This window comes from Canis lupus, chromosome 5 (assembly GCF_048164855.1).
Source record: "Canis lupus baileyi chromosome 5, mCanLup2.hap1, whole genome shotgun sequence".
NCBI lineage: Eukaryota > Metazoa > Chordata > Mammalia > Carnivora > Canidae > Canis > Canis lupus.
In genome coordinates, this window is record NC_132842.1 from 73,130,437 (window position 1) to 73,155,628 (window position 25,192).

At 51.0% G+C, this 25,192-nt stretch overlaps 1 protein-coding gene across 1 annotated transcript; it reads right to left on the reverse strand.

The window, feature by feature from the left end:
* Positions 1-621: 621 nt before the first annotated feature.
* On the reverse strand, positions 622-23,898 carry SMPDL3B (sphingomyelin phosphodiesterase acid like 3B). The gene is made up of 8 exons (XM_072828449.1): positions 23,580-23,898; positions 12,876-13,089; positions 9,152-9,249; positions 5,464-5,607; positions 4,300-4,472; positions 3,786-3,966; positions 3,570-3,703; positions 622-987 (listed from the first exon to the last, which is right to left on the reverse strand). Exons 1-8 carry the CDS (start codon positions 23,638-23,640, stop codon positions 622-624), a joined length of 1,371 nt encoding a protein of 456 aa, XP_072684550.1. The 5' UTR covers positions 23,641-23,898.
* Between the last annotated feature and the right edge of the window lie 1,294 nt (positions 23,899-25,192).

A 25,192-nucleotide genomic window follows, 5' to 3' on the forward strand; every position in this document is an offset into this window, starting at 1 on the left:
GACCCCTCGCATCCGCGCGGTCGCGGGACAGCGAGGCGGGTTCTGTTCCCCGACGGCGGGACTTCGCAAAGCGGGTGTGCCTCGAGCGGGCCGAGCGCCCGTTGAGCCCGAGGGCACGGGCCCGCGGGGCGCCCCTCCCCGGAGGCCCCCGGTACTCGGACCATCCACACGCGGGGAGGCCAGGGTGGGGGGACCTGCAAGACCCGTCCAGAAACTGCGCAGGGGAGTTGCATTCAGCATTATCCATAGGGGTCCCCCGGTGGCGGGCGCAGCGCTTTAGCGCCTCTTTGGCCCAGGGCGTGATCCTGGAGTCCCGGGATCGAGTCCCGCCTCGGGCTCCCTGCACGGAGCCTGCTTCTCCCTCTGCCTGTGGCTCTGCCTCTGTGTGTGTGTGTGTGTGTGTGTGTGTGTGTGTGTGTGTGTGTGTGTCTCATGAATAAATAAATGAAATCTTAAAAAAAAAAAAAACACATTACTTATATACTAAGAGGAAAGACGCACAGCATAAGATGCTCGGTGAGCATTGTTTTCCCAATGAAACTTTTAAACCCCGTGCCGAGGTGGGGAGGGGGGGTCTCCGGGCCTGGTCCCCGAGCGGCGGCTGCTCCGGGCGGCCCCGGGTCACCGCGGGAGCAGCGCGCGCAGGCCCAGCGGCACCGCGAGCAGGAGCGCGAGCCGGGGCGCGGGCGCGGCGCCGGGGGCGCGCAGGCAGGCGGCGTACGCGTCGAAGGCCACCTCGCGCAGCGCGCACACGTGCTCGGCGCGGCAGGCCTGCTCGCAGGCCGAGGGGTCGTAGCTGACCGAGTTGTAGACGTAGTAGCGCTGCAGCGCGCGGGGGTCGCTGGCGATGCGGCCCAGCGCCGCGTGCATGGAGCGGGCGCCCGCGTCGGGCACCCCGTAGGCCTGGGTCAGCCGGTACTCGAGCTCCCAGAGCGGGGTCCCCTGCGCGTTCGCCTGGCTCAGGTTCACAAAGTAGGTCACCATGTCCTGGAGGGAGGGCGCGGGGGAGGGCAGGCCGTGAGCAGCTGGCAGCTTTCACCCCCACAATCCCGCACCTCGCATTTGCCCCCAGATTCTTTACAGCTCCCACAATGCCGGCCTTTGGTTAGCATTTCCTACTTACCGGGTAGGCCCGCTGTGCCGATGAGGTGACTGACCTTATGACCCCCATTTCACAGATGGGCAAACTGAGGCCTAAGTGGTTAATTCATTTGTCCAGGGCCCTACAGGTGTTTAGTGGCAGGGGCGGGGTCTGGAATCCAGGTTGCTAACCCCGCGGCGGCCTCCGCATGTTCTGTCCCAGGTACCCAGAGAAGCTCAGTAAATATTTACAGATAAAAAGCCACTTGAAGAAGCGGGATGGGGTGCCCGGCTGAAAGAGGTTGTGGAATTGTGGTTGAGGAGGGTTTGGGATCACATGTATCTTCAGAACTAGAATCTGGAAAGGTTGATCTGTTCCCTGCTTTCCACTTAACTTTTGTGGACCTGCCTCAGGTCACTAGAAGTGGGGTAGGAAGAGCTGCCATGTATGGATGGCAGCTTCCCCATAGGCACGTTACATTATTTTAGTGGGTCCTCTCCAAACCCTGTGAGGTACTGTTACTCCCGTTTTACAGATGTGTGGAGGCGGGAAGATGTCAAAAATGTCATGAGTGCTGGAGCCAGGATTCAAAGTCTCTGACTCCCTCCCTGAGAAGGATGTAGGGCATGTTGGGGGTGGGGGGCGTGGGGAGCCAGCCTGTGATTCCTGTGCTGAGGCCCTCTGAGTGCCCATGTGGACAACAGGCCACACTCTTGAAAGACGTCAGACCTCTCCATGCACACTGACTCTAGAATCAAGGACCTGACCTGGCTTACCTCATCCAGTCCCTAGTTTTATTTATTTATTTTTTAAGATTTTATTTATTTGTTAAATAAATAAGACAGACACAGAGAGGCAGAGACACAGGCAGAGGGAGAAGCAGGCTCCTGCTGTAGGGAGCCCCGTGCAGGACTCGATCCCAGGTCTCCAGGATCACACCCTGGGCTGAGGGCGGCACCAAACCGCTGAGCCACTGGGGCTGCCCCAGTCCCTAGTTTTAAATGTCCTCCCTCAACAACTGGATTAAACCTCTACACCCGCCTCTTCCTGGGCATCCAGCTGGAATACCCAGCTGCCTCCTCAGCTCAGACATTTTCACTAAGACACCATTTAGACCTTCCAAAGTAAACAGGTCCCAAACCAGACTTCTGATCCTCCTTCTGAAACCTGCCCCCCCCCCGCCCCCACAGTGATCCCATTTCATTAAAGGGTGGCTTCACCCTTCCAGGCACCGAGGCCAAAGCCTTGACTCCTCTCTTTCTCTCACACCCTCATCCAGCCACCAGCAAATCCTGTCTTCGCGGCCTTCAGCCTACATGCACAATCTGAGGCATCTCACTGCCCCACTGCCACACCCTGGCCCACACCACCGTCTTCTCTCAGTGGTTATTGTGGGGTCACCCCCTAACTCATTGTCACCCCCGTTTCTGCCCTTGCCCCCTACAGCCTGTTCTCTGCATAGCAGACAGGGTGATTTTATAAAATTCTAAGCCAGAATATTTGCCCCAAACCCTCCAGATCCAGAGTCCTAATCATGACTGACAGGATCTCGTCCCTCCACTCTCCCTTTGGGGCCTTCCTCTGCAGCCACAGACCTTGCTCTTCCCTGGCACACCATGCATGTTCCCACCCAGGGCCTCTGACTTGCTCTTTCCTCCACCTTCCCCAGATCCTCACCTGGTTCCCACCCTCAATTTACTCAGAATTCAAATGTCACCCGATTGGTGGCACTCCAGTCCCACCGACCTCACAGCATGCACGTGCATGTGCCACACACCCGACAACAAGCCCGCTTGCCTCCTCACTCTGCTTTGTCCTTAGTGCTTCTTTCCATGCCATGCTTAACTTTCCTTTATTATTTATTGTGTGCCTCCCGTAAGAATGTCAGCTGCAGGAAAGCTGTTCACTTATCTATCTCCTGAGCCCAACCTGGCTCATGGTAGATGCTTATAGTACATTTTGTTGAAAAAGTTACGGAATGCTATTTCTTTGCCATTTCAACAATCACAAGCAGTTCCCAGGAGATGAGGGATTGCTTGATGAGTTAGGAGCCTGCTTTGGCTGAGGCCTAGTCGGTGCAGGCATGAGGTAGGCAATGGGCATGAGGTCATACTGTGGGAGGTCTTGAATACCAGGCCAAAGGGATCCAGTTTATCTGTGGGCACTGGGGAGCCACTGAAAGTTTTTGATCAGGAGAGAGACAAGTGCTTTAAAAAGATTAGTGCCTTCTGTAGTATGGAGTAGATGAGCTATGACAGGGCAGGGCTAGAGGTAGGAAGGCCACGTAGGAGGCTGTGATCTGGGGTGAAGGGAGATCTGGGGACCAAGAATTGACCTGACTTGGTTGCAGAATTTCGAGTGGCTCAAGGGTTCTAAACCCGAATTCTAGAGGAGAGTGGATCAGCTGGAAGGAGTTAGGCAAGACAGTAATACATTCAGTCCCTCCCCATCCTCCCGCTCTGGCCCCAGCAGACCCAGGGCCCCTCACCTGCAGGCTCAGTGTGGCTCGGTCGTATTCAAATACCCGGATGCCTGGATTGTTGGCCCCGTTGACCACGCCAGGTAAGGTGGTTTTCCAGGGGGTGACTCCAGGTGTAAGGAACATGACACTGATGGGGGCACCTTTCAGGAGAGAGATAGCAGGCCTGAGAGCCTGGCAAGAGTGGGAGGGGGTGGGCTGGCAGCTGTCCTCCTCATCGAGTACCTGCATCATCATAGAACATCCGGAAGCTATCGGTGTGGTGGTGCCCGAAGAACTGCCCTGCGATGACTCGATGGTGCTTCCCGACCACCTTCAGGTATTCCGCATTGAAGCTCTCCCGGAACCACGCTTTGTTCCGCGTCTTCTCAAAGAATCCCGGGGGCACGTGGCCGACAATGTACACCTGCAAGGATGGGGTGGTCCAGGGGGCTCAGGGATGCTCAAAGCTACCCCCAGCCCCCTCCTGAGGCAGATTCCAGCACTGAGTACCCAGCCATGGCTTTCCCCCATGTGGTTCCCACCTCTGTACTTTTGCCCGTGCTGAGCCTGCCACCTGGAGTACCCTGCTCTTTTACACAGGCTGTGGCAAGGACAGAAGGAGCGCCCTCCCGGGCCAGGCTGATGAAGGACCCTCCATGAGCTAGGCACCTCGTGCGAGTGGCTGAGGTCGAACAGGGGTGGGAGACGTGTTCAGAGTCCACCCCAGAGAGGTAGCAGGTGGAGGCAGGAGCCTTACCATCTCCTTAGCTCGGGATGCGTTGGTCAGCACCTCTTCCAGCCACTGGAACTGCTGGCCGGGGTCCACCATGCCAGCTGTCTGCTCGTTGTTGCTGTAGTACAGATTGGTGTTGAGGACCACGACTCGCCCAGCGCCACTCAGTCCTGGCAACTTCTCGGAATAGAAGGCGCCTAAGGTGTCACAGCCAGAGAGCATCTGAAGGGCCGGCTCCCTGCCTCTGATGAGAACGCTTCTGTGTCCCTCCCCATCACTCCCACCTCCTCCCGCCCTTGCATCCCCCTTCCCATCGTCCCCATGGGAGGGGCATGTGAGCAAGACCAGGGGCTCTGGAGGCCCGCTGCCTAGGCTCAAGTCCTGACTCTAGCACTTATTAGCTGTGCAGCTTGGGAAAATCTTTACTTCACCTCTCTGGGCTTTGGTTTCTTCCTTTCTATAATGTGCATGACAATAAGATGCATTTGCCCCTGCAGATCCACCATCAACCCTGTTCACTCAACTCTCTGTGGAGTAAATCAGCAGGCCTCTGGGCGGGTTTGACCAGTGGGGACTGAGGACAGGGAAGAGAGTAGGCCAGGGTCACCTTGGGCTGGCTGTGTCTCTGGATCAGTGGTTCTCAGCCACAGATTTTTGTCCCCCAGGGAATATTCGGCAGTGTCTGGAGACATTTTTGTATTGGCAATGGAAGGTGTTACTCGTATCCAGTGGTTACTCATATCTAGCATCCATGAATCCCCTAAGCATCCTACAATGCATAGGATGGCCCCCACAATGAATTATCTGGCCCAAGATGTCCCTCGGGCCAAGGGTGGGAAACCATGACTGAACTGGAGGTGACCGCTGCCCCTTTCATGTTTCCGTAAGGAGTTTTGGAATATGCTGAGAGTAGTGCCTGGCACCAGCAAATGCTCAATAAACATTCACTTATGATCCCCAGTGCCGTGGAGAGCATGGGCAGTGGAGCCAGCCCTGGATTCTGCTCTCAAGTAGGCCACCTCTAAGCTGGCTGACCTTGGCCAAGGGACTCGACATCTTCGAGCCTCTGTCTCCTTTTCTGTAAACTGGGGATAAAATCAGTACCTATTTCCTGGGGTCGTTGTGAAGAGAATTCGACCAGACCCTGGCAGACAAGTAGATGCTTCTAGTTGCAAATGGTGCTAGTACCTTGTTTGAAGAGAGCGATGGATTCCTTACTGAGCCAGGGTGTCCACAGTTCTGCTACCTGATTGTAGATGTTGTTGTTTCCTGGTGGGAACTGATTTTTAGGGTGAAAGTCATGATTTCCCAAAGCAGCGTAGACTTTGGTATCTGGGAGGAAAAAGAGACATATAAATATATTTATGTGAAAGCGCTTGGGGGAATTAGTACTTTTTGCCCTGCCACTGGCCATCAAGAACCAAGGGCCATAGCACAAATACAGAGACAGGCAGAGAACAACATTCAGTACAATCTGGCTCAACATTGCTCAGATCTGGGTAGGAAGAACAGTGAGTTCTCTGATTCCAGCTCCTAACCCCATTCCCAGAAGAAAGTTTCCCGCTTGGAAGGAAACATCAGAGGATGAGAAGAAAGCTAGAAGACCTAAATGATCGTCATATCCCTTGTGAGCCCCTGGGTATTGTGAGCTGCTTGTTCTTATCAATTCCAGGTCCATTTCCTGGTAAGGAAGGGGTCTGGTTCACTCTGGGAGCCCTAGGAGTTTCACACATTCGTGATTCAACAGGTGTTTATTGAACACCTCATGGGTACTGATGCATAGCCCCGGGAACCAGGCACCCATTCCTAGTCCCAGGGACCTTGCTGGGCTATAGGGTTGACAGGTATTGAGTTAATAGAGGTGTGAGGGCTGTCACAAAAAGGGAAGAGCCACTTTCTGTGGAAGTGTGCAATGGAGATTGGGGGGAAGGGGGAACAGGAGTCAGAGGAGGAAGTGGCTTGTGGATGACCCCTCAGGGAGGGGAACCCATCAGAGTCACTTCCTCCTTGCCAGGAACCTCATTCCTGCTTTTATTTTACGTCTATGTCTGGCAAGTAGTAGTTGCTCAATAAATATTGGACAATTAACCAAAAAGTCCTCTGAGCTCAGGGCAGGGTTGTGCCCTTTCATGAGCTTGGCATTCCCCAGGGAGTGACCTTGAACCAATGAGGGAGGCTGGAGCCTCTAATTCCCACTTGAGAAGTTTTCACAAACTTTTTGCCCCACGGAGCCTACAAGATCTGGGAGCGCTGAAAACTCTGGAGAAGGAGGAGGTTGTAACATTCCCATCAGGAATCGTTGCAAACCCAGAAGCCATCTCCATAACGGCCCGGAAAAACCTCACCCCTTTTACATACATGCCACTAGCCGGTAGCCCTTAAGAATCCATTTAGAGCAGCCCGGGTGGCTCAGCGGTGTAGCGCCACCTTCGGCCCAGGGCCTGATCCTGGAGTCCCATGTCAGGCTCCCTGCAATGGAGCCTGCTTCTCCCTCTGTCTGTGTCTCTGCCTCTCTCTCGCTGTATGTCTCTCATGAATAAATAAATAAATTAAAAAAAAAAAAAGAATTCATTTAGAGGGACACCTGGGCTGCTCAGTCAGTTAAGATTCAGACTGGATTCAGCTCAGGTCATGATCTTGGGGTCATGCTCAGCAAGGAGTCTGCTTGAGATTATTTCTCCCCCCCCCCATGCTAAAATATAAATAAATCTTGAAAAAAAAAAAAAAAGAATCCATTTAGAAAAAACACAAACCCCTGGAATTCCAAGGACAGATGAGAAGAGAAAGAAGCTCTCCCCTTCTTTGCTGCTGCTTTGTGCTGGGCATGGTGAGAAGCCACCCTACATGCAGAAGCACAACCTGGCATCTAGCTCACAGCCAAGTTCCTTTGATAGCTCCCTCACAGTAGACCCTCGGTAAATACTTGTTGGCTAAATGAGTGAGTGGATTGCTTTACTGAATCCTCACAACAACGTACGGGATGGGTACCATTATTTTCCTCCTTCTGCACAGACAGAAAATGGAATCTCTGGGGCATGGCTCCCCTGGAACTGACAAGCCTGAGTCGGGAGCAGGCTCGGTTTGCCTAGTGCACCTGTGCACACCACTCAGCCGTGCTGGAGCAGATGGGCCAGCGCTCACGGTGACTCTGATGGGAAATGCAGGTAGTAGGCACATGGCAGGAAGATCACATGACACATGATGTGGACCCTAGATATCAACTTCCAGTCCCTTCCTCCTCTCTAACAATTTGCTTTGACTTCTCTGTGATTCAGCTTATTTATAAAATGGAGAATGTTCTGCATGGCCTGTGTTGCTATAACTCTCAAATAAGATAATACCTCATTTCAGTGCTTCTCCTATGTTCTTATTTTAACGTCCCTGCAGGTGGGCTGTGACTTACCCCTGAGGCCATGAGAGAGCGCCGTCATACCTTAACAAGCATGTTTTTCTGAGCAATACCTAAAATAATGAGGCATGTTGTGGTTGATGGCATGTTGGATATTAGGAAATTCAATAAAAATGTGCACATGTGTAATAAACTACAGGATCTTCTAATTGACATCTGCATGTGAACTCATAGTAATGAGCATGTAAAGCATTTTCTTGTCCACTATTTCCCTTCTATTCCGGAAGCCCATGTGGAGCAGAGGAAGGAGTGCTCAGAGTTGGATCTGAGTTTGAATCCCTCCCTACAAACTGACTAGCTTTGAGCCCCAGGTGCCTTAGCTACACATCCAGACAACTCTGCACGAAACGATTCAAGTCCAGGGAAGGAGGTGGCAGAGAGAAGGTTGCCTCGAGGACAGATGTGGGATGGTGACAGCAGAGCAGGGCCCCTCCTACAGCAGCAGCGGGAGTGATGGATAAGAGTGGTGCTCAAACCAGGATTTGTGTCGCTGCCCTTGGCACGTGACTTTGACCAGTTTACTTGACTCCCAGGGCTCACATTTCTCACCAGTAAAATTGAAATCCTGATAGCACTTCTCTCCAGGAGCATCACGACAATGAAGGAGCCACAGCATATAATATTTTGAGAGCAGTGCCTGCCACTTAGCACTCAGTACATAGACACATGTAGTTACTGCTGCAGCGATGACTTATTATGATTAATCTATATCTGGGTCCTGGGGGTCCGGGAGTAAGACCTTTAGAGGATGTAGTGGTGCCCCAACTCGGAGGAGGTAGGGCTGGGGGCTAGCGGGCTGCTCTGACCAGCCCCCAACTGGCAGCCTGAGAGCCTGAGTCAGTCCCCAGCACCCTGTGTTTGGCACAGTCTGCTTAAAAACATTTTGGGGGGCCTTTTGATGGGGTGTGCAGATCCCGCTCTCCTTGTCAAGTCCCATGGGACTGCCTCCCTCATCACCCACAGGCTTTGCCTGCTTTCCTGGGCCCTGGAGACCTTGGGAACGCCAAGAACAGCACCTTGGCTGGAAAGGAGCATCTCCCAGAGGCCCCAGGAGCCGGGGTGGTTTGAGGGCGGTGAGTGGGAGCTCCGGGGCCAGAGCAGGACACAGGGCTATGTGCCTGAGTCCCTGTGAGACCCAGCAGGCCACCGCGCCTCCATGCAGCTGCAGGTGCTCTGGGAAGGGCTGTGAGCCCGTGTAAAACAGGCTGGGGCAGAGGACTGTGAAGGTCAGGTGCTCCCCTTAATAGGAATCTGCGTGTAAACACAGGCCGGGGATGGCTCGTGTTCCTCGCAGGGTTGTCTGAAGCGGAGGAGCCATCGATCGCTGTGAGGAGCCTGGCCAGCAGCCAGCATGGTCAGTGGTTGAAGGTTCTTTCCCCACATCTTACCGCTGTTGCTACTCCACCTTCTGGAAATGCTGGGGTTGTGGGGGGAGGGTGAAGGGGGAGCACGAGGGCAGGGTCTTACCTGGAAAGACCTCTCTGATGAGCCTGGTCAGGCGCCCCACAATTCCCAGCACGGCTGCTTCTCCCAGCCTCTCGTTGGGCACATGAGGGGTGTCATCCCTGCAAAACACCACCGAGCCAGTTTGGTGTGGGCAGCTCAGAAGGGGCACGAGACAGGAAAGGGGCAGCTCAGCCATGAGAGATGGGCTGTGGAACTGCCCCTCAGACACCCCCTGTGAGGCAAGGGCTGGCCGGGAGGCAGGGGTCACGCAGGGCAGAGTTCAAACCTGGGCTCTGCCGTTGACCTGCTGTGGGTCACTATTACATAATAATATTAACCTACAAGATCTGGGAGCGCTGAAAACTCTGGAGAAGGAGGAGGCTGACTGCTTAATCTCTCTGAGCCTCGTGATCTGCAAAATAGGGGTGATAATGGTACCTACTCCTAGAGTATTTGTGAGATTTTTAAAAAGGGCAAGGGGAGGATATTATACATATAAAATGTAGACTCGTGGAACCACTTTCTTCCTTGCAAAGAGCATATTTCCCAGGCAGCTATCCTATCTTGAGCTCAAATAAAACTCTTCTCCTTTCTCTTTAAAAAATAAATAAAAATAAAGTAAAATAAAAGAATAGTAGCTGCTAGGTTGCAGTTAATATTATTATGTAAAGAGGGAAGCTTGGGGGTTCCAGTCCCATTGGCAAACCCCCAGGGACCTTGGGGTGGAAGAGCCATCTCTGAGTCCTGCTCTGTACCTCAAGGGTCCTAAGGAGTTTGGAACTGGCTTCAGAGCTTAGAGTTCATCCTACTCTATGGACAGATCCAGGACCTGCCCCAGGACCATTTAATCCCCTGTTTGGCCCTAAATACCTGCCTCCAACTCAGAAATGCACAACAACGGGTGCGTGGATTTCTCAGTCACTTAAGCATCTGACTCTTGATCTCAGCTCAGGTCTTGATCTTAGGGTCATGAGTTCAAGTCCCACATTGGGCTTTAAAAAATTGCACATCAAGGGCAGGGAGCAAGGGAGGAGTAAGGGGAAAGGTGCAGTGTGGGATGGGTAGGAGCCCCAACAATCTAAAGTCTGAAGACCTTGCTGGACCCAATGGGATGAAGCAGCTGCTGCCTCGATAGCCCCCACAGAAGTTAATTAGCATAGTAGTACTGATACTGTTACTAGCAGCTCACCCTGGCTTGCTTTGTGCAGGGATGTGTTGTACCTACATCTCCTAATTAGTTATCCATGATAGCCCCCCAGCGTGGGTTCTATTGTTAGTCTTATTTGACAGATGAAGAAACAAGGCACAGAGAGGTGGAGAATTCTGGGTAAGTTGTGGAACTAGAAAGTGGTGGAGGCTGGCTCGAGGCTGTGCTTACCCTCATTACACCCTGCTCTGTCTCTGACACCCTCCCTAGGGCCGCAAGAGGCACCTATTCACTCTGGCCTCCCTAGGGACAGGCCAGCAGGTCCAAAAACAACAAAATTCACCACCCCCTCCCCTTTTTTTTTTTTTTTTTTAATTTTTACTTATGATAGTCAGAGAGAGAGGGGCACAGAAACACAGGCAGAGGGAGAAGCAGGCTCCATGCACCGGGAGCCCGATATGGGATTCGATCCCGGGTCTCCAGGATCGCGCCCTGGGCCAAAGGCAGGCGCTAAACCGCTGCGCCACCCAGGGATTCCTCCCCTTTGTTTTCTAGTTTGGAGGATCTAATTCTTTCTTTTAGAAAACACTTCCAGTTTCTACAGCCTACCCCTAAGAGATTGCAACTCGCCCAGAGAAGTTAAACTTTTTAGAAATTGAATTATAAAAGGTCCCAGAGGTCATCTCATTCAACATGATACACCTCCTCTAGGTGTCAGAGATTTCTCGGAAACATGATGTTTCTTTCTTTCTTTCTTTCTTTCTTTCTTTCTTTCTTTCTTTCTTTCTTCTTTCTTTCCCTTTCTTTTTTTTTAAGATTTTAATTTATGCAGGGACCCCGACGCAGGACTTGATCCCAGGTATCCAGGATCACACCCCGGGCTGCAGGCAGCGCTAAACAGCTGTGCCACCGGGGCTGCCCAACATGATGTTTCTGTGGAAGGATGTGAATATCCCAAAGCAGTCGCCTTTCCCAGAGGAATCATGACTTTCAGAGTGTTACGTGTTCCTCCCAGGGTCCCTCCTTGGAAAATCCAGAGGCTGCTGGAGCAAGATCCCTTTAGGAGGGAGAGTTCAGGGTCACAGCCTGAGAGCTCACTCTCTTCTTACGCTGGTTCCTGAGCCGCCCAGGCCCCTCCTGAGACACTGTCACATTTCTGAAGTGTCCAGCCTTGCAGCCTCCCGCTGCCGACCACAGGGTCCATCTGGGGGTCATTCCCAGTCATTCCTACACCACACCGGTGGACAGCTGGGGGCAGGATGGGTTTGATCCTGTCCTGTGCAAGTGTCCATGGAGGCTGGACAAAGGAGCAGGAAGTCAGAGCACCTGCCAACCTTCCCCCCTAGCTCCCTGGTTGCCACTTCCTGTGAGAAGTCCTCCCCCAACCGGCCGGATGGAGTCAGGTGCCCTGGAAAAGCTCCCACACCCCCAGTGCTCCCCTCTTTCCTGGCAGGGATATGATGGTCCATGCGTTTGTCTGTAACGCCCACAAGACCGGGAGCTCCAGGTTTCTTTCATCTCAGCTCCCCAGTGTCTACCCAGGGCTGAGCACCAGACAGGCCACCTGCCAAGGGAGGGAAAAAGGAGCCGGGACCATGAGTGACAAGGACAGCCAGTTCTGAGGAAAGCTGGAGGACTCACAGCAGCATCCTTGGATGAGGAGCAGAAATGGAGTCTGGCTAAGTAGAAATCACCCCACAAGCTATCCTCAGCAGAGCAGTGCTCTGACCGGTGAGAACCCCCAGGGCCAGGGCAGCCAGGGCACTTGGTCCCAAAGCCAGGACCACTTTCAGCCCCCCTCCCTTCTTCCCTCTCTTCATGTGGATCTCTAGGGCTTAGAGTCCCTAAACCCTGGTGGGAATGACCCCAGTATTCATCCCCCTGACTTAAAATCTAGGAGTTCCCGGGGCACCTGGGTGGCACAATCTGTTATTTTTTTTTTTTTTTTTTAAATGTTTATTTATTTATTTATGATAGTCACAGAGAGAGAGGCAGAGACACAGGCAGAGGGAGAAGCAGGCTCCATGCACCGGGAGCCCGATGTGGGATTCGATCCCGGGTCTCCAGGATCGCGCCCTGGGCCAAAGGCAGGCGCCAAACCCCTGCGCCACCCAGGGATCCCGGCACAATCTGTTAAGTCTCTGATTCTTGACTTCAGCTCAGGTCATGACCTTAGTGTCAGGGGATCAAGCCTCAGTGTGGGACTCCACCCTGGCTGGGAGTCTGCTGGGGGTTTTCTCTCTCCCTCTCCCTCTGCCCCTCCCTCTACTTGCGCTATCTCTCCCCCTCTCAAATAAATAAATAAATCTTTAAAAAAAAATAAAATAAAAGCCAGAAGCTCTCCAGATACCAGATGTGCCATGACTGCATCCCCAGCCTCAGAGAGGTGCATTCTGCTAAGGCTAGGAGACACAGAGTCAAGGGCACAGGCTGTGGGGCCAGCCAGGCCCACTGTCCCTTGGGCAGGTCGTGCCCCTGGAGCCTCACGTGCATCCTCTCTGAATCGGGAGTAAGGGGGACAGGGTGGGGAGGGGGCCAGGCCAGCAGGTGGCACACAGCAGCGGCCCAGTGAACTATAGCCCTTGTGACTGCTCTCACCCAGTCCAGAGGATGAAGTCTGGCTCCGGCTCAATCTCTTTCATGGCGTAGATGGAGGAGTTGATGAGGACCCAGGGGGAGTCACAGAGGTAGTCACCCCAGGGGCCTGCGTTGGGCACCGGTTGCGAGCCAGCCGATGGGCACACCTGGAGGGGGTCTTCGGATACCTTGTAGTCAGGGTCAAGGTGCAGGTCAGATATGTGCCAGAACTTCCCTGCAGGGGAAAGGAGACCCTCTTGGATGCTGGTACCTCCCTGAGCCTAGACGGGGAGGAAGCCCAGGAGGGGTCCTGAGCTGGGAGAAGAGCTGCAAATGTGAAACGAAGTCTCCTCAGAAGCCAGGGTTCAGAGAGAAAGAGCCACATGTCTGACCTTGCCCTGTGACCTTTGACCTTTCCATTTCCCCACCTCAGGGGACCCAGCAGCACAGGAATTGGACTTCATGACTCTCAAAAGAATCCTTTGGGGCTTCTAAGCAGAGTGCTTATTTGAAAGCAAAGTTTGAGGAGTGTCATGGTTAAGCACTCGGTTAGCACTCGAGCTCTGGAGCCACCTACAAGCTGTGTGACCTTGGGTGACTCGCTGCACCTCTCTGAGTCCAGAACTGGAGCCAGATCTTCTCAGGCTACAGGGAAATATATACAAAAATCTGACCTGGGAGAAGGTTTATAGCACCAATTGCATAGTAAGGTCTTGTGAATTAATACCAGCAAAGGCCTGGGGAACGTGTGTGGAGATGGAATTCAAGAGTGCTGGACAAGAAAAGGAGGAACACAACTTCAGATTGGGCTGAACTTCTTGTGTGTGTAGTGGCTAGCAATTCTGAGTGCAGCTGGGAGTGGTCCACTGAAACTTGGCCTTGCTTCCAACCGAGGGTGGCTAAAATGTCCAAAATCTTTCAGCATGAGGAGTGCTTGCCTGGCTCAGTCTGAGGAACATGCGACTCTTGATCTCAGGGTTGTAAGTTCAAGCCCCATGTTGGATATAGACATTACTTAAAAATAAAATCTTAAAAAAAAAAAAAAAAAAAAAAAAACCACCACTGGGTGGTTCAGTGGTTGAGCGTCTGCCTTCGGCTCAGGTAATAATCCCGGGGTTCTGGGATCAAGTCTTGCATCGGGCTCCCCTCCCTTCAGGAAGCCTGCTTCTCCCTCTGCTTATGTCTCTGCCTCTTTCTCTGTGTCTCTCATCAATAAATAAATAAAATCTTAAAAAAAAAAATCTCTTGGTGTGATGGAGAGAAAGGAATCCAAACAAAGAAACAGTTCCCATGGGGTGGATTTGTCATCTGAACCCAACACAGGGCCTTAGATAAGTAGTTACAACAATGCTTATTGAACAGGTTTAGGCGCTGCCCTAAATTCTGTGTTTTTGGCTAAGACTAGGGTGAGGCCTGGGACTTCCTCCCCATCCATCATTGCTGTCACTTCCTCCTCCATTTCCTGTATCACTCAGTGTTGACAGTCATACCCCCAGCCCTGCCCCCAGCCCAGCAAATCCCTGCCTGGGCCTGGGAGTCCTAGCTTCCCAGGGTTGCCTTCAAGGTTGGAAAGCCGGGGCACCACCCAAGCCACAGGACACTCAGCGTGGCTCTAGGAGAATTGGGAAGGCAAAGTCCAGCCCCTGATCCTCTCTCCAAGACTTCTCACTTCTCCTTATCTAAACCTGGTCCCAGGAAAGGATCAGAAGCTTATTTACATTAAGGTGCAAATGACTGATTAAGTAAATCATGATCCCTCCCAAGGTCATTCATTACACAGTCACCACAGCCCTGAAGGTACAGTTGACCCTGGGACAGTGCAGGTTAGAGGCACCAATCCCCATAGTCAAAAATCTGTGCATAACTTATGACTTCCCCAAAATGTAACAGTAATTAATAGCCTACTGTTGACCAGAAGCCTTTACTAACAGTGTTAGCCGACTAACACATATTTTGTATATATATTATATGCCGTATTTGTACAATGAAGTAAGTTAAAGAAAAAATGTTACTAAGAAAAATCCCAAGAGAAAATACATTATAGTACTGGGTTTATCAAAAAATCTGTGTATTAGTGAACCTACGCAGTACAAGGTTGTGTCGTTCAAGGGTCAACTACATTGATCATTATCCCAATTTTGCAGATAAGGGAACTAAGTCTAAGATGTCAACCTTCTGAGATGACACGGTAAACGGTGGACGGCGTGTGGTTCTCAGTGTTCTCCCAGGAAGATGTGATTGCTAAGGGGGTAAAACCAGTGTCTTTCTTTTGTTATTATTATTATTTTTGAAGTAGGCTCCATGCCCAATATGGGGCTTGAACTCATGACCCTGAGATCAAGAGTTGGATGTCTACCGATTGAGCCAGCCAGGGGCCCCAAACCGGTGCCTTTTTTTTTTTTTTTTTTTTTTATGTGTCTTTTTGTAGACAGCCTATGCCTGCTTGTTTATTTTTTACCCAAACTGAGAGTCTTTGTTTATAATTGGGGGAATGAAAATTTGTCATACAAATTGTGATTAATATATGCGAAATTACTCCTACGGAGACAAAACCCCAAGCCAAAGAAACTAACTGCCCCATTTCAACTAGTAAATGGGCAGAGTTGGTGGGTTTTCCTGAGCCCCTGCACAGAAACTGAAAGGGGGCGCACCTGCTTCCAAGCCTGAGACCCGCTGGCCAGGTCAGATGCAGCAAGAGGCCCTTCGCCCTTCTCTCCAGAGTGTGGTGCCCTGACTTCCTCCGAAGGCCATGCAGAGACCATTCCTGGGCCTCAAGCAGACTCCTTTCTCAACTAATCTTAAACAGTGAGCGGTTCTGCCCCTTTGATGTCAGCCCTCAAAAAACTCAGTGAATGTTGCTTCACTTCAGAAAGTCCTTGTCTGCTGACAGGCTCACAGGTCATCAGCTGGCAGGTTCCCTCTTCCCACAAGCTCCAGTCTAGTCGGAGCACAGAACTGAAACTCCTTCCAGCCTCCCCAGGAGTGACGTGTGTGTGCACGTGTGTGTGTGTACGTGCCCCAGAGGCCTCCCAGAGCTTCCAGGAGAAGCTACGATAGTGGACGGAATAGCACGGAGAGCAGAGGTCTCCACCTCCTTGGGCTCTGGTGGCTTCATTATGGAGGTAGATCACCCAGACCTCACACGGAGCAACTCAGCCCACTCATTCACCTCGCACAGCCTTTTGCCTGGTTCCTCTGCTGCCTAACCCAATCTTCCCCAGGTCAGTGATCCCACGGCTGCTTTCTCCTCCCCACTCAGGCCTCAACTCAAAAGGTCACCACCTCAGAGAAGCCTTCCTTGACAACTTCTTCTCCAGTCCCACCCCTCACCACCCATCTGGTCACTAGCTATCACCTCCTTCACTTTTATTTTCTCCAGAGCGCTCTCACGTAATGAAATTATCTCGCTGACTTGTTTATCATCCATCTTCCTTGTCTACAGTGTCAGTGCCATGAGAGTGTGTGGCCTGTCTTGTTCATCTCTGTGTCCTCGGCACCTAGAACAATGCCTGGGGTGTGGAAGACGCCCAAACATGTATTCAATGAATGAGCGAGACTGTGGGGAGGATGAGGGGACTAATACACACTCAGAGAATGTGAGCTAGGTGCCCTTCACACGCTCATCTCATTTCATCCTTGCAGCCATTCTGTGAGGTAGGGTTCTTATGCCCATTTCACAGATGAGGAAACTGAGGTTCAAGCCCAGCCCTCTCTGACTCCAAAGCTGAGACAAAATGTTGACTCAGCCTCCAGAAGATGGCTTTCATAAGACACACATGTTGCCCATAAAACAGTGGGAGCCACAGGCTTCTATGGAAGTAGTCACAGACTATGAGGAATTAAGCTCAAAAACATCATGGAGAAGGTGAATAGAAGGACCCTAAGGGAGGTGAGTTATCTGGTTTCCAATGCAGGCTCCTCGGTGTGTTGGCTGAGGATTCTGACAAGCTGGTTAGCCTTGCTGAGCCTATAGGTGCTTGACATCTGGCCCGCTTGTCTGCAAGCAGCAAATAAAATAATAAAGAGAAAGGGCTGGTGGAGAAGAATCCCGATACACCTGCTGTCCCTGGCAGTGACCCCTGGGGCCAGGAGAGACTGGGAAGGTGTGGGGAATCAGGCACTTCAACACTTTACTCTTAGACCAGAGTTCCTCAGACTTCACTGGGCAGATGCCTCACCTGAGGGTCCCACTAAAATGAAGAGTCTTTATATATCCATACTGCCTGAATCTTTTACAGTAAGAAAGTATTCATGAGTTCCTTCAGTTTTAGGAAAAGCTGTATCAGTCTTAGCTGTCATTATTGTTCATTAACCATGGAGACTATGAATAAATTTGGTACCAATTACAGCGAGTGGTTGAGAGCACGGAATTCCAGCTCCATTGCCCACTAGCTGTGTGAGCATGAGCAGTTCTGTGCTTCAGTTTCCTCATCTGTAAAAGGGGGACTACAGTGCCTCCTACCTCTCAGGGTCCATGTGAGGGTTAATTGAGATACTGCCGAGGCACTCAGCACTGCGAAACAGCAGGTACTCTGAATTTGATTGCGGGGGGGGGGGGGGGGGGTGTCCTGCAAGTCCCCCTTTCACCTTGGGAGGGAGATGGGATGAGGGGGGAGTGGCTGCAACCTTCCCCCTGTCACCCCAGAGTCCCCTTAGCTACTGTCCTCTGCAGATAAAGTGCAGATCCAGGGCCAGAATTTGAAGCAGAACAATGTGAAGACAGATCCTGTCTCCTCCTGGATGGCCCTCCTTGAGCAAAGGGCTGGTGGCCACAGTCCTCCCTCTAGTTTAAAATTTGAGAGTTCAGGGAGGCACCCGGATGGCTCAGTCAGTTGGGCATCCGGCTCTTGGTTTCAGCTCAAGTCATAATCTCAGGCTCGAACCTGAGATCAAACCCATGTTGGGCTCTACGCTCAGAGTGGAATATGCTTGTCCCTCTCCCTCTGCTCCTCCCCCTGCTCACTTTTTCCCCCCTCCTAAACTAAATAAACAAAATCTTTAATAAAATAAATTTTGAGGGATCCCTGGGTGGCGCAGCGGTTTAGCGCCTGCCTTTGGCCCAGGGCGCGATCCTGGAGACCCGGGATCGCATCCCATATCGGGCTCCCGGTGTATGGAGCCTGCTTCTCCCTCTGCCTGTGTCTCTGCCTCTCTCTCTCTCTGTGACTATCATACATAAATAAATAAAAATTAAAAAAATAAAAATAAAAATAAATTTTGAGAGCTCAGTTCTGCTTCCCATCCCTGGGCAGGCAAAACAGTCTCCTGGTCTTCCTTCTCCATCACCAAAGGGTCACCAGGCCTCCTTGTCCACAGGGGACAACAAATATAGGGGCTAGGGCCTTGTAGCCTTGTAAGGGACAGGGGAATGTTTGAGAGCTGAAAAAAAAATGCATTGGCTCCCAAGTTCAGGGAAAAAAACAATACCATCAAAAATCAATAATTCATTTTAAAAACAGTAATGTAGGGACACCTGGGTGGCTCAGTGGCTGAGTGTCTGCCTTTGGCTCAGGGCGTGATCCCGGGGTCCTGGGATGGAGTGCCGAGTCGGGCTCCCTGCATGGAGCCTGTTTCTCTCTCTGCCTGTGTCTCTGCCTCTCTCTCTGTATGTCTCTCATGAATGAATAAATAAAATCTTTTTTAAAAAACCCAACAACAATAATGTATTTTAAAGTTTATTAAAATTATATAATGTAGAGCACCTGAGCAGCTCAGTGGTTGAACATCTGCCTTTGGCTCAGGTCATGACCCAGGGGTCCTGGGATCGAGTCCCGCATCTGGCTCCCTGCAGGGAGCCTGCTTCTCCCTCTGCCTGTGTCTCTGCTTCTCTCTGTGTGTCTCTCATGAATAAATAAAATCTTTTAAAATTTAAAATAAAGTAAAATCATATAATGTGAGATTCTTTAACTATGATGCCTGATAGGGGGAGGGAGACTTGCAAAAATAATTCCTAGAGCCTAAGAAGGTCTTAAACTGACCAAAAGATGAGTCTACCTACAGTTGGAGGCAAGAAAAGGAAGGCAGAAGGACACCTGCCTTTCATTTAGCGCCTAACTGAATGCCAGATGTTGTGCCAAGCACTCTACCCATGCACTCTACTCATGACAAAATTATGAAATATATTCTATTATTGTACCATTTTATAGATGAAGAAAGTGAGCTAGCTAGTGGCAGACCTGTGATTTGCATCGTGTCAGAGTAGAAATGATCACAATGCACTTTACTCTGTCGCTAGCAAGCAGTGTGACCTTGGATATTTAAGGGAAAAAAAAGATCCTTTAAACTTTTACAGCACATTACAATATGTGTGTATGATCTCACTTAACTATCATATTTAATCTCTACTTTATCATTATCCTATTTTACAGATAGTGACATAGAGGCTCAAGATCACATAGGTATTGAAAGGTAGGACCCAGGTTTTCTGGCTTATGGCAGCAGGTTGTTTTGGAAAGGGCATGCATGGAACTTGGAATAAGGGAAATCTGGTTTTGAACCTTGACTCTTCCACATTGGCAATGGCAACTTGAATAAGAGATTTCCCCAGCTGAGTCCCAGTTTCCTCATCTGTAAAATGGGCGTAATGATGACAGTAATAAAGGCGTGGATGAGAGGAGTGATCTCAGATAGAGCCCCTGGCCACGTGGTGGACAAGCCAGCGTGGGTGCATATTCTGGGCCACTCTGTCCCTCAGGCCTCAATTTTTCTTCTTTTCTGGAGCCTCTGTTACCTCGAGCGTAGGATGAAAGTCTTGCACAAAGTTATTTGAAGGTCCTGCTGGTTCTAATGCTCTGTGATTCCATGACTTTTCTCTCTTACCGTGTATAAGCCACATCACAAGGCGATCCTGGTCTCTATTTTAGTCTTTTGCTTTTGACCCTGGGCAATAACCCTCCTCCCCTATAAACTGAGGCCCTCTGAAACACAGAAGCTTCCCTTGTTAAATCCAACATTGACTGACCCCTAGTGTTACGTCCATAGATTGCTCTCTCTTCACATGACAGCCCCATAGGCTTTATTCTTGAGGGAACTGTTTGCCTCCCATGCTGACCCACACCGAAAGGGATTGTCCCTTTCTCTGCAATTAGAAGCTGAAGGATAAACACAGTGCTGCGTAGGGGATACGTGGGAGGAGTCGGAGCCAACAAGCTGGTGCCCCACCCAAGCTCTTGGCTAAGGAAGGTGGAAGTAGAAACCCCACAGTTCGAGGCAGAGCAGGTATGCTTGCTCTCTGACGGGGTGTCTCCACCTTCTCCTGCACTTCAGGAAAGTGTCAGATTCGGAGAAAACTTACAGGTGCTGTAAGGGATTCCTCTAAAATGTAATTTTGTTCTGGGGATCCCTGGGTGGCTCAGCGGTTTAGCACCTGCCTTTGGCCCAGGGTGCGATCCTGGGGTCCTGGGATCGAGTCCCACATCAGGCTACCGGCATGGAGCCTGCTTCTCCCTCCTCCTGTGTCTCTGCCTCTCTCTCTCTCTCTATCATAAATAAATAAATATACAAATAAATAAATCTTTTTAAAAATGTAATTTTGTTCTTAAAGTATAGATAGATACATTCCAGAAAGTCTGGAGAAAAGAGGAAAAAATAGTCCCTATAAAACCCACCATCCCAGGAGGACCCTTCATGGGGCATAGTGTGTAAGGCAGCTGAGAACAGACTTGGTCCTGCCACTTCCTGACTCTGGGGACTTGGGCAAGTGTTGTGCATCCTCTGACTCTCATTTTCCTCATCTGCAAAATGGGTATAATGAGTATAATACCTGCTTTATAGGGACTATAAAAACCAAAGGAGGTTTTTCTTCTTTCATTTTTCAAGTGGGTTTTGAATGAACAGTAGACGTCAAGCAACTGGCACCAGCTTGGGCCATCATAAATCTCAAACCGCCCCCCCCCAAAAAAAAATGTTAGCTCTTCTTCACACTGACCTCCAGTGTTTCTTGGTTTATTTTGACAGCATCATTTTATAAACAAGGTGAGGTTGTACAGCCTGGGCTCATGTCCTGACTCAGACACTACATGTGTAACCTTGGGGTAGTTAGTTAACTTCCTCAGCGACTTCGATAATCCCTGCTTGACAAGGCTGTCGAGAGGGTATTACGTGAGAACTTCAGCAGTGCCTGGCACAAAACAAGTACTTAATAATTGTCACTATTGTTTTTGGTTTTGCTGAATCGCCTTGAAACTTTTCCACCGGGTGGTTTTACCACAATCCATTCAGCTATTCCATTATTGCTGTCAGGATTTTTCACTACAGTAAACAACACTACAATGAACGTCTTAGTGCATTTGTGGGGAGGGGGATCCTTTCTAACCACTAGGACTCTGGGGTGGCCTCTGAGGCTGCCCGCCCACTGGTGTTTGGATTTCCAAGCAAGCATATTGAAAGTGAAGGACGGAGAGAGTGGGAGATGCTTCCAACCATTTCTGTTCTCCAGTCAGGCTGGCAGGGCCCCCAGGTCCCCAGGGAGTGGCTAGGGTCTGCCTCTTGGATGGAAGGAGGACTGCCACTCAGCCTTCTCCCAGGCAAGTTGCCCTCACAGGGAATGGCACAATCGCAGGGCTTGTCCCCATGATATTTCCGCATTTGGGTCACAGCATTTGGAGCCTAGTCCCTCTCTGGCAATTTGCTCTGGTCTCCTGGCCCCAGGCCCTGGCGTTCCACCTCGCTGGCCTCTGAGATGCCCAGCCATGCATGCAGAGCACTTGGCCAGGGCTCCCAGCTACTCCTGGGCAGTGTCCAAGGGTGTGCACTGACCAAGGCAGTCCCTAGAGGCCACCAGCCCTTCAGGCTCCAGCCTGAGAGAACTGAGCCCCACAGAACAGACAACGAGCAGAGCCCTGAGCCTTTCCCTTCCCTCTTTCATCCTTCTTTCTGCCGCTACAGAAAGGGTGTTGGGTCACCTGTAAGGTCCCATCCCAGAACTCCAGGAAAGGACAACCTAGGATCCTAAGGAGAATCACAGGTCCAGCCTGCCCACTGACTCGTCTTCCACCACAGGGAAATCTAACAGGCATCTCCAACTGGACACATCCCTGATCAAACTGCCATCCTCTCCTCCTGCGCCTCACCAATGACAGTTCTGTCCTCCCAGCTACTGAGACAGAACCCTGGAGTCACCCTGGAGTCCTCCTGTCACCCCCACCATCTGCCAGCAAGTCCTGTCCAGAATCAGACCATCTCCAGCCAGCCCTGCTCCTACCATCCTGGCGAGCCTCCATCTCCTCTCGCTGGAGGATGACAAGAGCCGGGAGGTCTGGCTCGCTGGAGGATGACAACAACCATGGGTCTGGCTGTTTCTCCTTTACTGAGGTGACCAACCCCCCCCCCTCCCCAGTGCGCCCAGGGCTGAGGGAGTGCCCAGGTCACCGAACTCCAGGTGCTAAAAGGAGGCAAATCTCAGGCACAATGAGATAATCTGGTCACCCTGCCTCTGTCCCACTATGGTCTCTTCTCAGTGCATAGCCCCGGGCGCCGTTTAAGCTTACAGGAGTCAGATCACCCCATAGCTCTGCCTAAAACCCTCCAATGATGTTCCATCCCACCCTGAGTCCTCACGCTATCTACATGTTTATATGTGAGCTGGTGCCAGCCCCGAGCCCCACTCCCGTGGTCCCCGACTTCATCTCTGCCACCCACCTTGCCTACCCTGCTCCAGCCACTCTGGCCCCGGGCTCATCCTCACGTGCACCCCCAGAGTGTCAGGCGCAGGGCCTGTGTGCTTTCTGAGCTCTCTTGCTGGAATGATCTCCTGGATGTCCATACAGCTCCCTCCCTCACTGACTCGGGTCTCTACTCAAATGGCACTCCCTGGCCACACCGTAAGTACCCCCAGCCCCACTCCCACCCCTTTATTCTGCTTTATAATTCTCCCGAACACTTATTACTCCTGGAATATCATCCATTTACTTGTTCATGTGTCTTTTGGTCTGCTTCTCCCTAGTTGAAGGAATGCCTCACTAGGACTGGGGCTTTGATTCTTTTCTTTCCTGCTGCATTCCTGGCTCCTAGAATGCTGTGTGATATGCAGAAGGCCCGTAACCAATGTTTGTTGAATGATTCCACAAACCTGCCTGCCACCAACTACCTCTACCAGAGGGCTGGCTCTTACGCATGAACTCTTAGCAAAGTCAGTATCCCTCGCCTGGTCAGTTCCGGCCTCCACTTAAAATCTTCAGGCTCCAGACACCTGGGTGGCTCAGTGGTTGAGCATCTGTCTATGGCTCAGGTCGTTATCCCGGGATCCCAGGATTGAGTCCCGCATCAGGCTTCCTGTGGGAAGCCTGCTTTTCCCTCTGCCTATGTCTCTGTCTCTCTGTGTGTGTCTCTCATGAATAAATAAATAAAATATTTTTTAAAAAATCTTTAGAGACACCTGGGTAGCTCAGCAGTTGAGTATCTGCCTTCAGCTCAGGGCATGATTCCGGGATCTGGGATCAAGTCCCACATTGGGCTCCTGGCAGGAAGCCTGCTTCTCCCTCTGCCTGTGTCTCTGCCTCTCTCTCTCTCTCTCTCTCTCTCTCTCTCTCTGTCTTTCATGAATAAATACATTTTAAAAAATCTTTAGGCTCAAAGAATACCCCCACCACTCACTAACTCTCTTCCTGACCTCCCTGCTTCCTGCCTTGCTATTTTTAAGCAGCACTTTCAGCATTCTTTGGGCAGCTTCCAGGAGCCACGGATCCCAAGTTCATAGTACAAAACGAAGGCACTTGCAGCACCTACCTGGTTCAGCTCTGGCGACTCCCCAGTGGGCCAGGAAAATTAGCAGCTTGAGCAGCCTCATCCTTGGGGCTCACTTTCTAAGGGAGCCTCTGGATTCTCCAGGAACTGTGGATGACACTACAGGTTTCCTCTCTGGGTGCTTGTGGCCATGGGCCCAAGCAGAAGTTTCCGTCCTATTTCCCTGTGTGCCCAGTCATCCGAGGCACTGCCTCCTCTGGCTTTTCCTCCTTTGCCTGGCAGGGTGTGAGCTGGGCTTGCCCAAGAAGATGCACCAGCCAGGCCTTTGAACTCTGAGGTAGAAAGCAGCACTTGTCCTGCCTGTTCCTCAGAGCACGTCTGTCCAGACAGCAACCAGATTCCCCAGGAAACTGGCCCAGCCCCAATCACTGAGTGGCAAAATCATCTACTTTCCAAGCTTTTACATTGCCCCACCCCGGCCCAACAGACAGACCTGGATGAGATTCTGGCCTTTGCCATCAAAGGAACTTACTGCTAGCTGGAGCTCCAGATGCCCTACCACATGCCAACCAAGACTAGGTCACACATTTATGCCAGGAGCCACATCCCCAGAAAATGGAGGGGACCCACGGCAGCCCCTGCCTTCAAGAGGGAGAAGGAAACCAATGGACTGCAGCTTTGCGTGTTAGGTGGCTTGACAAGCCCAGAGGAGGAATCTAACTCTTGAGGAAAGGGAGGTGATGGGCCTAATCTCTTCTTTCATTATTGAAATTGCCAAACATAAACAGAAATAGAGAGAATAGATCATGAGCCCTCGGCACCCATCTTCCAATTCCAGTGATTAGGAACTTATGGCCAATCTACTTCGTTTGTACCCCCACCCAACTGTACAGAATCATTCTTTTTTTTTTTTTTCAGATTTTATTTATTTATTCATGAGGGACACAGAGACAGAGAGAGAGAGGCAGAGACACAGGCAGAGGGAGAAGCAGCCTCCATGCAGGGAGCCTAAGGTGGAACTCGATCCCGGGCCTCCAGGATCACGCCCTGGGCTGAAGGAGGCACTAAACCGCTCCGCCACTGGGACTGCCCCCTGAATTATTCTAAAGTAAATTTCAGAGATCATATCATTTTGCCCATATTGTAGAAGATAGGGACTCTTTTTTTCCTAACAGAGCAATAAAATAGTAATTCTTTATTATCACCAGGTGGATACTTGGTCAACGTTTAAAGTCTTGATTGTCTCATTATTTTTTTTATAGCTGATTCACTCATATCAGGATCCAAACCAGGTCTGATGCAGGCAGACTAAATCTGAAAATGCAGAGGAGGGTCCTGACCAGGCCAGCCAAGAGAGTCCTTGGCTTAATGCAGGATAGATCGAAATCAAATACAAGCCAGAGAAAGTGAAAACCTGGTTTATTGAATAGTGAAGTGACAGGTAGAGAATAGCAGACAGAGTGTCTAGAAGCCTCAGAAAGGAATGAAGAATGAGTCTTGTTGCTTGGGGGTAGGGGTTCTTTATTAGAAAAGGGTCTAGGGTATGTGTTTCTCCAGGAATCCAGGGTAGGGTCAGTCACAGGCAAGTGTCAGGTGAACAATAGATGTTATTCCATAAATCACTGAAGGTAGGGGGTATTGATGCCAGTGTCAGC

What these genes read in the sequence shown, in the direction of transcription:
- SMPDL3B (XM_072828449.1), bottom strand. Translation starts at nt 23,640, where the DNA reads ATGAGGCTGCTCAAGCTGCTAATTTTCCTGGCCCACTGGGGAGTCGCC. An exon ending in AGTCGCCAGAGCTGAACCAG is followed by an intron (nt 13,090 to 23,579) that starts GTAGGTGCTGCA and finishes TTTCCCCTGCAG; the next exon opens with GGAAGTTCTGGCACATATCT. An exon ending in GACTTCATCCTCTGGACTGG is followed by an intron (nt 9,250 to 12,875) that starts GTGAGAGCAGTC and finishes GGTGTTTTGCAG; the next exon opens with GGATGACACCCCTCATGTGC.